Consider the following 12,928-nt stretch of genomic DNA (forward strand, 5'->3'; position numbering starts at 1 on the left):
TGGCAAGGCACAAATATACAATTCTAAAACCAAGAAAACAATATATAATCTACCTCCTCCGTCACCTGTAGTGTAAAGAAAGTAATTTGAATTGAATAATATCCTAAAAACTATAACTATTCACTAAATCAATCTCAATCTATCCAACAACGTCACCAACTCACAAAAATCACACATGCGTAGTAATAAGTTAATTCTCTGATCCTTTGATTGGATGGACAACATGTTAGTGCATACTGCAAAAGCTTTGATTGGTTGCAGGACGTGTTCTGGAAGTAGAGTCACAGAGGAAGGCTGTGCTTCTCTGGTCTTTCTGGTCTCTTAAACCTCTCACACCTGAGAGAGCTGGACTTGAGTATAGAAAGACTCAGAAGTGAAGCTTTTACTATGTACTGTAGGTCTATGGAAGGGGGTGAGGAGCACAAGCCTCCTAGGTTTTGTATTGACGTCAATGTAGCCAGAGGAGGATAGAAAATAGCTGTCCTCCGGCTACACCATGGTGCTACCCTAGAGGGTACTATTGAGACTACTGTAAACATTCACTGCAAAACAGTGTGTTTTAATCAGGTATTTGGTGACATTAATATATTTAGTATAGTTTTATCTAAAAGGATAATTTTTCTGAAATTCACTGAGCAAGATAGTCCTCCCCTTTCTTCCTCTGAGGAGCCTACACTGGTGTGTGTGTGTGTGTGTGTGCGTGCATGTGCGTGGGTGTAGATGTGTGTTACTGTACATACACTAGCTGGGTTGGGGCCTTCTCTGCCTGACACTGTTTAATAACAAAGTCACTAGCATGGAGAAGTGTTTTAGTTTCTCTCTAAGCTCTCTCTCTCTGCCCCGGTGCTGAAACAGAGTGCCCAGAGGGCTCCTTTGGCGCTGGCTGCAGACGCAGGTGCCAGTGTGCCAACGAGGCGGCCTGTGAGCATGTGGGTGGAGCCTGCACCTGCCTGCCTGGTTGGACCGGCACCTACTGTGAAAAACGTAAGTGTGTGTGTGTGTTGGATAACTAATTACAGTATGGCTGTGTATGTATGTGATGAATGCCCACGTGATATGTTTGTAATGTGTAGGTGTGTATTTGTGACTGTGGGTGTGTATTTATGACTGTGCTTGTGTGTGTGCACGTGCGTGCATGTGTGCATTTCGATGTGCTGTGTGTGTGTTTTGCAGCTTGTCCTGAAGGCTTCCATGGGCTGGAGTGTCAGCAGCAGTGTCAGTGTTCTAATGGGGGGAGATGTGACCACCTGACAGGGGCCTGCCACTGTCCAGACGGCTGGGTCGGATCACAATGCAACACCAGTGAGTCCTATTGGCTTATACACCCATTCATCCATCCATCCGTGGAATTTCTGTAGCAGCTCAAAAAAAGAAAAGAGAAACAGAAAAACAGGTGGAAGTAGATTTAATGAAGCAACTACACCCCATTGTGCTATTTCTCTCTGTGTCTGGTGCATTAATACTCATGTTCCCCAATTGTATGTGGCACTGCATAATCCCCTGGATCAACATAGTCATTTTTCAGTTCTAACTGGTAACGGGGTGCCAGCAGGGCCCATTCTAAAGAAGTGTGTGTGTGTGTGTGTGTGTGTGTATGTGTGTGTGTGTGTGTGTTTGTGTGTGTGTGTGTGTGTGTGTGTGCGTACGTACAGTGCATTCGGAAAGTATTCAGACCCCTTGACTTTTTCCACATTTTGTTATGTTACAGCCTTATTCTAAACTGGATAAAATTGTTTTTCCCCCCTCATCAATCTACACACAATACCCCATAATGACAAAGCAAAAACAGGTTTTTAGACATCTTTGCAAATAAAAAGTATCAATTTTACATTTACATAAGTATTCAGACCTTTTACTCAGTTTGTTGAAGCACCTTTGGCAGCGATTACAGCCTTGTGTCTTCTTGGGTATGACGCTACAAGCTTGGCACACCTGTATTTGGGGAGTTTCTCCCATTCCTCGCTGCAGATCCTCTCAAGCTCTGTCAGGTTGGATGAGGAGCGTCGCTGCACAGCTATTTTCAGGTCTCTCCAGAGATGTTCGGGCTCTGGCTGGGCCACTCAAGGAACTTCAGAGACTTGTCCCGAAGCCACTCCTGTGTTGTCTTGGCTGTGTGCTTAGGGTCGTTGTCCTGTTGCAAGGTAAACCTTCATCAAGGATCTCTCTGTACTTTGCTCCATTCATCTTTCCCTTGATCCTGAACAGTCTCCCAGTCCCTGCCGCTGAAAAGCATCCCCACAGCATGATGCTGCCACCACCATGCTTCACCGTAGGGATGGTGTCAGGTTTCCTCCAGACGTGACGCTTGGCATTCAGGCCAAAGAGTTCAATCTTGGTTTAATCAGACCAGAGAATCTTGTTTCTCATGGTCTGAGAGTCTTTAGGTGCCTTTTGGCCAACTCCAAGCGGGCTGTCATGTGCCTTTTACTGAGAAGTGGCTTCCGTGTGGCCAGTCTACCATAAAGGCCTGATTGGTGGAGTGCTGAAGAGATAGTTGTCCTTCTGGAAGGTTCGCCCATCTCCACAGAGGAACTCTGGAGCTCTGTCAGAGTGACCATCGGGTTCTTGGTCACCTCCCTGATTAAGGCCCTTCTCCCCCGATTGCTCAGTTTGGCCGGGCGGCCAACTGTAGGAAGAGTCTTGGTGGTTTCAAACTTCTTCCACTGTGTCCACTGTGTTCTTGGGGACCTTCAATGCTGCAGACATGTTTTGGTACCCTTCCCCAGATCTGTGCCTCGACACAATCCTGTCTCTGAGATCTACGGACAATTCCTTCGACCTCATGGCTTGGTTTTTGCTCTGACATGCTCTGTCAATTGTGGGACCTTATATAGACAGGTGTGTGCCTTTCAAAATCATGTCCAACCAATTGAATTTACCACAGATGGACTCCAGTCAAGTTGTAGAAACATCTCAAGGATGATCAATGGAAACAGGATGCACCTGAGCTCAATTTCGAGTCTCATAGCAAAGGGTCTGAATACTTATGTAAATAAGGTATTTCTGTTGTTTAAAAAAAAATACATTTGAAAAAATGTCTAAAAAACAGTTTTCGCTTTGTCATTATGGGTTATTGTGTGTAGATTGCTGAGGATTTAAAAAATTGTTATCCATTTTAGAATAAGGCTATAACGTAACAAAATGTGGAAAAAGTCAATGTCTGAATACTTTCCGAATGCACTGTATGTGTGTGTCTGTTTCCTGCAGCTGTGCCTGTATTGTGTGGAGAGCCGAGCGTTTCCAAAACTCTGTCAAGACACACTTTGTATCTGTGTACAGTTACAGAATGTTATGGCTGTTTTTGTTCCCCCTAACATTCTGCACCCTGCTCCTGTTGTAGCATGCCAGGCAGGGTGGTTTGGCCATTGGTGTCAACACACCTGTGAGTGCCGTAATAATGCCAGCTGTGACCCTGTGAGCGGGCAGTGCCAGTGTATGCCAGGCTGGACTGGCCCCAGCTGTGAGCAAGGTACTGTCAGTGTGCGTGTGTGTTTGTTTCTGTTTGTGTGTGTGTGTGTGTGTGCGTGCATTCGTGTGTGTTTGTATGCATACCTGTATACATGTGGAGTGGTTTCCCCTGTATTAATTTAGCAGCAGTGCGCCGTTAAATTGTTGCCACCAAACCCCCCAAAAATGAAAATATAGCAATGGTAGATTGAAAGGCTTTCCCAAATACTTTCTCAATTAAATGTCAACTAGCTACAAAGTAGCCTATGCCTACCTGTCAGAATGATATTATGATTATGTGCATACATTTATTGGGCATTCGTTTTGCGAACTCCATCACATATGCACTACAGTGAGGGAAAAAAGTATTTGATCCCCTGCTGATTATGTACGTTTGCCCACTGACAAATAAATTATCAGTCTATAATTTTAATGGTAGGTTTATTTGAACAGTGAGAGACAGAATAACAACAAAAAAATCCAGAAAAACACATGTCAAAAATGTTATAAATTGATTTGCATTTTAATGAGGGAAATAATTATTTGACCCCCTCTCAATCAGAAAGATTTCTGGCTCCCAGGTGTCTTTTATACAGGTAACGAGCTGAGATTAGGAGCACACTCTTAAAGGGAGTGCTCCTAATCTCAGCTTGTTACCTGTATAAAAGACACCTGTCCACAGAAGCAATCAATCAATCAGATTCCAAACTCTCCACCATGGCCAAGACCAAAGAGCTCTCCAAGGATGTCAGGGACAAGATTGTAGACCTACACAAGGCTGGAATGGGCTACAAGACCATCGCCAAGCAGCTTGGTGAGAAGGTGACAACAGTTGGTGCGATTATTCGCAAATGGAAGAAACACAAAATAACTGTCAATCTCCCTCGGCCTGGGGCTCCATGCAAGATCTCACCTCGTGGAGTTGCAATGATCATGAGAACGGTGAGGAATCAGCCCAGAACTACATGGGAGGATCTTGTCAATGATCTCAAGGCAGCTGGGACCATAGTCACCAAGAAAACAATTGGTAACACACTACACCTTGAAGCACTGAAATCCTGCAGCGCCCGCAAGGTCCCCCTGCTCAAGAAAGCACATTAACATGCCCGTCTGAAGTTTGCCAATGAACATCTGAATGATTCAGAGGAGAACTGGGTGAAAGTGTTGTGGTCAGATGAGACCAAAATGGAGCTCTTTGGCATCAACTCAACTCGCCGTGTTTGGAGGAGGAGGAATGCTGCCTATGACCCCAAGAACACCATCCCCACCGTCATACATGGAGGTGGAAACATTATGCTTTGGGGGGGTTTTTCTGCTAAGGGGACAGGACAACTTCACTGCATCAAAGGGACGATGGACGGGGCCATGTACTGTCAAATCTTGGGTGAGAACTTCCTTCCCTCAGCCAGGGCATTGAAAATGGGTCGTGTATGGGTATTCCAGCATAACAATGACCCAAAACACACGGCCAAGGCAACAAAGGAGTGGCTCAAGAAGAAGCACATTAAGGTCCTGGAGTGGCCTAGCCAGTCTCCAGACCTTAATCCCATAGAAAATCTGTGGAGGGAGCTGAAGGTTTGAGTTGCCAAAAGTCAGCCTCGAAACCTTAATGACTTGGAGAAGATCTGCAAAGAGGAATGGAACAAAATCCCTCCTGAGGTGTGCAAACCTGGTGGCCAACTACAAGAAACGTCTGACCTCTGTGATTGCCAGCAAGGGTTTTGCCACCAAGTACTAAGTCATGTTTTGCAGAGGGGTCAAATACTTATTTCCCTCATTAAAATGCAAATCAATTTATAACATTTTTGACATTTTTTTTGTTGTTAATCTATCTCTCACTGTTCAAATAAAACTACCATTAAAATTATAGACTGATCATTTCTTTGTCAGTGGGCAAACATACAAAATCAGCAGGGGTCAAATACTTTTTTCCCTCACTGTATATACAGTATATACATAATATATATTATTTTATACTAATACTGTTGCTTAGAGAAAAATACAAGTCATACAAAAAAAACTCAAAAAGATACAGGTCAAAATGATTGAATGCCCTGTTTTCAATACTCCAGCTCCCTCACCTTGCGAGGATAACTGAGTCATCTTCCTTTTGAGGCAAAACCAACCACTGGTGTGCATGGCCAAAGAGCTGTATTTTCATGTCATCTGACCATAGTGCCGCTTCCAGTCCAAGTACCAGCGCCATTTAGCAAACTCCAGGTGTTTACATTTGTTGGATGACATGAAAATAGAGCTCTTTGGCCACACACACCAGTGGTGGATTTTGCGTCAGAAGAAAGATGCATATGCAGAAAAGAATTCCTACCTACTGTAAAATATGGTGGTGGATCTTTGATGTTATGGAGCTTTTTTTCTTCCACTGGTCCTGAGGCCCTTGTTAAGGTCAAAGGCATCATAAACTTTACCAAGTGCGAGGACATTTTAGCCAAAAACCTTACTGCCTCTGCCAGGAGGCCGAAACTTGGCTGCAAGTGAATCTTCCAGCAAGACAATAACCGTAAGAACAAATCAAAATCCACAAAAAAATAAAATAATGTGACCACAAAATCAACATTTTGCAATGCCCATCTTGGTCTCCGGACATGAACCCCATTGAAAACCTATGGTTTGAATTGAAGAGGGTAGTCCATGCGCAGACGAAGGATATAAAAAATCTGGAAAGATTCTTGATTGAGGAATGGTCTAAGAAACCTCCAAATATTTTTTTTAATCTGATAAAACATTTTAGAAAAAGGTTTTGTGACGTTATCCTCACAAGGGGAGGGTGCTGGAGAATTGAAAACAGAAAATCCAATCATTTTGACCCCTCTCCTTTTCAGATTTTTTGTATGACTTATTAAACAAAATCTATTTCTCTGAGCATGCAATATAGCTCAGTATTTGTATTATTTATTTTAAACAGTATTTTTTGCTCATCTTTATACAGTGGGGAAAAAAAGTATTTAGTCAGCCACCAATTGTGCAAGTTCTCCTACTTAAAAAGATGAGAGAGGCCTGTAATTTTCATCATAGGTACACGTCAATTATGACAGACAAAATGAGGAAAAAAAATCCAGAAGATCACATTGTAGGATTTTTAATGAATTTATTAGCAAATTATGGTGGAAAATAAGTATTTGGTCAATAACAAAAGTTTCTCAATACTTTGTTATATACCCTTTGTTGGCAATGACACAGTTCAAATGTTTTCTGTAAGTCTTCACAAGGTTTTCACACACTGTTGCTGGTATTTTGGCCCAATTCCTCCATGCAGATCTCCTCTAGAGCAGTGATGTTTTGGGGCTGTCGCTGGGCAACACGGACTTTCAACTCCCTCCAAAGATTTTCTATGGGGTTGAGATCTGGAGACTGGCTAGGCCACTCCAGGACCTTGAAATGCTTCTTACGAAGCCACTCCTTCGTTGCCCGGGCGGTGTGTTTGGGATCATTGTCATGCTGAAAGACCCAGCCACGTTTCATCTTCAATGCCCTTGCTGATGGAAGGAGGTTTTCACTCAAAATCTCACGATACATGGCCCCATTCATTCTTTCCTTTACACGGATCAGTCGTCCTGGTCCCTTTGCAGAAAAACAGCCCCAAAGCATGATGTTTCCACCCCCATGCTTCACAGTAGGTATGGTGTTCTTTGGATGCAACTCAGCATTCTTTGTCCTCCAAACACGACGAGTTGAGTTTTTACCAAAAAGTTCTATTTTGGTTTCATCTGACCATTTGACATTCTCCCAATCCTCTTCTGGATCATCCAAATGTACTCTAGCAAACTTCAGACGGGCCTGGACATGTACTGGCTTAAGCAGGGGGACATGTCTGGCACTGCAGGATTAGAGTCCCCGGTGGCGTAGTGTGTTACTGATGGTAGGCTTTGTTACTTTGGTCCCAGCTCTCTGCAGGTCATTCACTAGGTCCCCCCGTGTGGTTCTGGGATTTTTGCTCACCGTTCTTGTGATCATTTTGACCCCACGGGGTGAGATCTTGCGTGGAGCCCCAGATCGAGGGAGATTATCAGTGGTCTTGTATGTCTTCCATTTCCTAATAATTGCTCCCACAGTTGATTTCTTCAAACCAAGCTGCTTACCTATTGCAGATTCAGTCTTCCCAGCCTGGTGCAGGTCTACAATTTTGTTTCTGGTGTCCTTTGACAGCTCTTTGGTCTTGGCCATAGTGGAGTTTGGAGTGTGACTGTTTGAGGTTGTGGACAGGTGTCTTTTATACTGATAACAAGTTCAAACAGGTGCCATTAATACAGGTAACGAGTGGAGGACAGAGGAGCCTCTTAAAGAAGAAGTTACAGGTCTGTGAGAGCCAGAAATCTTGCTTGTTTGTAGGTGACCAAATACTTATTTTCCACCATAATTTGCAAATAAATTCATTAAAATCCTACAATGTGATTTTCTGGATTTTTTTTCCTCAATTTGTCTGTCATAGTTGACGTGTACCTATGATGAAAATTACAGGCCTCTCTCATCTTTTTAAGTGGGAGAACTTGCACAATTGGTGGCTGACTAAATACTTTTTTCCCCATTGTAAAGGGATCAAATAATTTTGTACCCCACTGTATGTTGAATTTCGACATCACAAACATAATTTGTGTTATAAGCAGTTTTAAGAGGACGTGTAATTCCCCCCCGCCCCTCATTCACTGCCAGTCAGCCTTTGACGTTTTAATGTCTATATAGTATCAGAAAAGGCAGATTCTGCAATTTCCAAATCACCTACCATTGCTAAACAACTCTTTAAAATGAGCCCATTAAGCACTATTCAAAATATAACTTTTTGGCAGAATTACCATGATTCCATGGACTCCAGTAATATATTTAAACTCAAAATATGCCATTCTGATCTTTTGAAATGCATTTTCTTAGTTTCATAATGTTCCTTAAGACCTGCCTAAACAAATTAATAATGGATGATCTTTGTGATGGTGTTTGAATTTAGGTGTTTTAGTGTTTTTTCATTTGTGTATATATAGCCTACAGTTACATTAAAGACATGTTCCGGAACGTTGGCGACTACTAAGTATTTTTTAAACATCCCGCTTTGGGCTGGATGTGTTAATGTGTAGTTCATACATAATCTATGAGCAGAATTTGAGCATCATTTTACCCCAATTAGCCATGAAATCCCTAGTTTGAAAGCAACTGTATTTCTGGAAGCTGTTCTGCGCCATTTTACCTACATTTTCCCCCAAGTGGGCCAGCCCCCTAGCAATCCGAGTTCAACCAATGAGCTTCAGCCCCTTTCCAAATGAGTGACAGCTAGCAAGATGCACATGATGCACCCACAGCAGAGAGAGAGAGAAATTACGTGGTGCACATATCTCACATAGTACGCAATTTTCAGGGACCACTTTTGCCTCGTGAGCGCTACTTTCAGAACTACTGGCTAAAAAGTATACAAAAGTATACAAAGAAAATGCTATTGTGTTGAAATACATTTTCTTTCATATTCTAATGTTAGCTTCATAAACAAAACCAAAGGATTATTCTTGTGATGTCATATGTGAAATGTATTTATTAGACTGTTGACGTCAAAAAATATGTTTCATTTGCTCAGAACCGGGGGGTATCGAGGACCGGCATTTTAAGTGTTGAAAAAGTGTGATTTTGAGAGCGAAAACATGAAAAAACTGGGGAAGATCCGAAACCTGAACAACCCACCCCTCATTCCCTTTCTACCACTGCTAAAATACATTCTAGTGGAAACACTGTTGTGTGTGCATGCATTCATGCACACGCTTCCGGGCATGTTTGTGAAAGAGAGTCTGTGTGTGTGCCGTTGCATGTGTGCGTGCGTGACAGAGAATGTATTATTTCGCCTCCAGTAACCCACAGGCAAAATTGGGAAATCCATTTGAAAAGCAGGCTATACTTAGCTGCTATTCAATATTCCACATCTTTACATTCCCTTACCTGCAGCAAGCCCCATTAAGAAAGCGCATCCCTAATGCTAGGTAATGGTAGCATTCTTTCCCTTTCCAACCACTATACATACTGCACTCTGAATCACTACCCTTCTCCCTAAAGTGTGCACTCATTCACTCCACCTAAAGGAGTGAAATGGAACAGACTTTTCAGAATTCTCTACCCTTTCCCCTGAGGTGTGCACTCGGCTTGTTCACTCCCCCTCATGGATTGAAATAAAACGGACTGATGTACTGTACGTATGAAATATGGTGAAATCTGTCTCCTGCTTACAGCGATGTGTATCTCTCTTTCAGAATGTCTAGAAGGCTTCTATGGGTCAGACTGCCTGCATCACTGCCCGTGTCAGAATGGAGGTGTGTGTGATCGTTTCTCCGGGGGATGCTCATGCCCAAACGGGTGGACCGGGGCGGCCTGCGAACTGGGTAAGTGATGGAGCAACCAAGAGGACCAAATGGGGAAGAAGGGGGATTAGGAGATTTGCAATGCACTTAGGCCCTGTAACAAAAGTTAATGCAGTAACGCCGGATAACGTAATACAATTACCATAAATATCCCAGTAGCCACTAGCCAGTAAGCATGCTTTTAACCCTCAAGCTACCGACTGGGGTCATGTTGACCCCAGAGGCATATCATAGCCTAGAATTGACTTCGTGGCCACAGACAATTTCACCCTTAATGACAGTGATCAACACTTTTCTTCAAGTGGGTGAGGCGGTTCAGGGAGTGGCATCTCTTCAACCAAGCGACACCCTTTGTTGCTAGGAAGGAACAGTTGGTATTGTCTTGAAAATACAGCCTAGTATATAAAATCAATGACAAAAATGTAGGCTATAAATGAATTTTTACGCTTTGAGAGAAATTCTTCCCGCAGTTAGAGCAGTGGCAAGACTTCTATCCAGTGTGCAGCCGCTGGTGTACTTTTCATTGATCTTATCTATCAAATCTGGCGCCACAATCACAGTAGTGGTAATGCTTCTCTCCTGTGTGTATTAGCTTGTAACGGTTTTTAGGATCAGAGAAACTCTTTCCACAGTCAGAACAGTGGTAAGGCTTTTCTCCAGTGTGTATACGCTGGTGTACTTTTAATTGATATTGTCTAGTAAATTCAGCACCACAATCAGAGCATTGGTAAGGCTTTGCTCGTGTGTATTCGCTTGTGGGTTTTTAAGGTTTTGAATCTAGTGAAACTTATGCCACTATCAGAGCAGTGGTAAGGCTTCTCCCCTGTGTGTGTTAGCTTGTGGCTTTTTAAGTCCGTCAAATTAGAAAACCTTTTCACTAGTATGTTTTTGTTGGTGATTTTTTAAGCTTTTAGAATGAGAGAAACTCTTCCCACCGTGAGAGCAGTGGTAAGGCTTCTCTCCTGTGTGTATCTGCTGGTGTACTTTTAATTGATATTGTCTAGCAAATCTATCTCCACAATCAGAGCAGTGGTAAGGCTTCTCTCCTGTGTGCACTGATGGTTAATTAGATAACTTGATGGCTTTGTCACGAACTGGCCCGTAACAAATAGGGAGACAACGTGGAGAAAAGGAATGACAAAATATATTTATTAACTAAAGCAAACTATATACAGTTAACAATGGTGTGTGTAGTCAGTAATCAGTAGTGTAAGTGAGTGGATGCATGCATAGATGTGATAATGAGTGTTGAAAGGTGCCCAAGCAAACAAACAATGCCACAACCAAAATCCAACAGTGTGTCTGCATGGAGAGTCTCCACAATTAAAGGGGGAAAGGTGTATTTATCCCTGGAACGCACCCGAGCCCAGGTGTGTCCCATTTCTCTGACGACCCTCCCGGCTCCGCCCAACGACATCCTATTAAGGAAAATAAGAACAAAGAGAATTCTGCAGACAGAGTGGGAGGGGCCTGGAAACTAACCAATGTACTCTCTCCAACGCAGCAAATTTAATCAATTATAGAATAAGGCTGTAATGTAACAAAATGTGGAAATAGTCAAGGGGTCTGAATACTTTCCGAAGGCACTGTAGTTCATTGGGCATGAGGGACAGCCTATGTACACAACAAGCTGATAACTGTTGATGGAAGAAAGCATGACACTAATTCAATAGTTTCGTTCTAGTTCCACAAACATAGCAAAAAAAACAACACTGTAATGCAAATACTAAAGTTATTGAAGAATTCACATGGAATGGGCCAAAATAGGCACATCAAGATTTGCATATACTCTACCTTCACTTCAGTTGAGTGGTCTGGCGTTTGGACCACACTTTGACATCCAATATCTATTGAGCTTTTTGTCTAAAAATAAATGAAACAGTTCCATGTGAGAAATAGTCCTACAGTAAGACTAAAGATGATAACATGTGCCAGATAACATGGCCAATGTTGAATGAATGAAACTCCGCTCAATATCCCCCACTCCCCAAAATATTAGCTATATTACCTGTCCTTTTTCCGATGAGCCATGGTCAGGATAAATCAGGCACACAAAAAAATTTCTAGAGGCAAGCTGAAGTTCGGAGCCGAAGTCTACGGCCCTTCGTCAGCCATTGGTCAACAGTAGAGATTCCTCAATTAAGTATTTGTTGTCATTCAACGAGAGACGACTCATTTTCATTAAGAATTTTTTTTTAGTTAGATGTAAAATTGTGCGACTAAGATCTCCTCATATTATTATATTATATTATTATTATTATATTATATCTCCTCTGCATATTTTGAGGAAGCATAAACTGGCTACAATGTCTCAAAATGGACAAAGAGTACTATTGCTTTTAAAGGAGTATGCGAGCACATTCGTTCGGTTCGGCCGGGTTTGGCTAGCCGAGTTCGGCTAGGCGCCAGCCGAACTGAAGCATGCTGACGCCTTAAGAGCTTTCCACACCTGGATTGTGCAACATTTGCCCATTATTCTTATAAAAAATGTATTTGAACTCTGTCAAAGTGGTTGTTAATTATTGCTAGACAACTATTTTCAGGTCTTGTCATAGATTTTCAATTAGATTTAAGTCAAAACTGTAACTCGGCAACTTCGGAACATTCACTGTCTTCTTGGTAAGCAACTCCAGTGTAGATTTGGCCTTGTGTTTTAGGTTATTGTCCTGCTGAAAGGTGAATTCATCTCGCAGTGTCTGGTGGAAAGCAGACTAAACCAAGTTTTCCTCTAGGATTTTGCCTGTGCTTAGCTCCACTCCGTTTCAATTTTATCCTGAAAAACGTCCCAGTTCTTAACGATTACAAACATACCCATAACATGATGCAGCCATGGTGTTTTTCCTATTTTGTTGCATTACAACCTGTAATTTAAATTGATTTTTATTTGCATTTCATGTAATGGACATACACAAAATAGTCAAAATTGGTGAAGTGGAATGAAAATAATAACTTGTTTCAAAAAATTCAAAAAAAATAATAACAGAAAAGTGGTGCTTGCATATGTATTCACCCCCTTTGCTATGAAGCCCCTAAATAAGATCTGGTGCAACCAATTACCTTCAGAAGTCACATAATTAGTTAGATAAAGTCAACCTGTGCTCAATCTAAGTGTCACATGATCTGTCACATGATCA

The 12,928-nt window shown here is 42.2% G+C and overlaps 1 protein-coding gene across 1 annotated transcript in view; it reads left to right on the forward strand.

Annotated features, from left to right (window-relative positions):
* LOC311149950 (uncharacterized protein) overlaps positions 1-12,928 on the forward strand; it is a gene marked incomplete at both ends in the record, with an annotated part of 93,841 nt that overhangs the window by 63,679 nt on the left and 17,234 nt on the right. The window contains 4 exons of the mRNA XM_084187174.1: positions 856-984; positions 1,174-1,302; positions 3,341-3,469; positions 9,687-9,815. Of these exons, the coding sequence (XP_084043300.1) occupies positions 856-984; positions 1,174-1,302; positions 3,341-3,469; positions 9,687-9,815 (516 nt within the window). The remainder of the gene's footprint in view (positions 1-855; positions 985-1,173; positions 1,303-3,340; positions 3,470-9,686; positions 9,816-12,928) is intronic.

Source organism: Coregonus lavaretus (genome assembly GCF_964263955.1).
Source record: "Coregonus lavaretus genome assembly, chromosome: 22".
Classification (NCBI taxonomy): Eukaryota; Metazoa; Chordata; class Actinopteri; order Salmoniformes; family Salmonidae; genus Coregonus; species Coregonus lavaretus.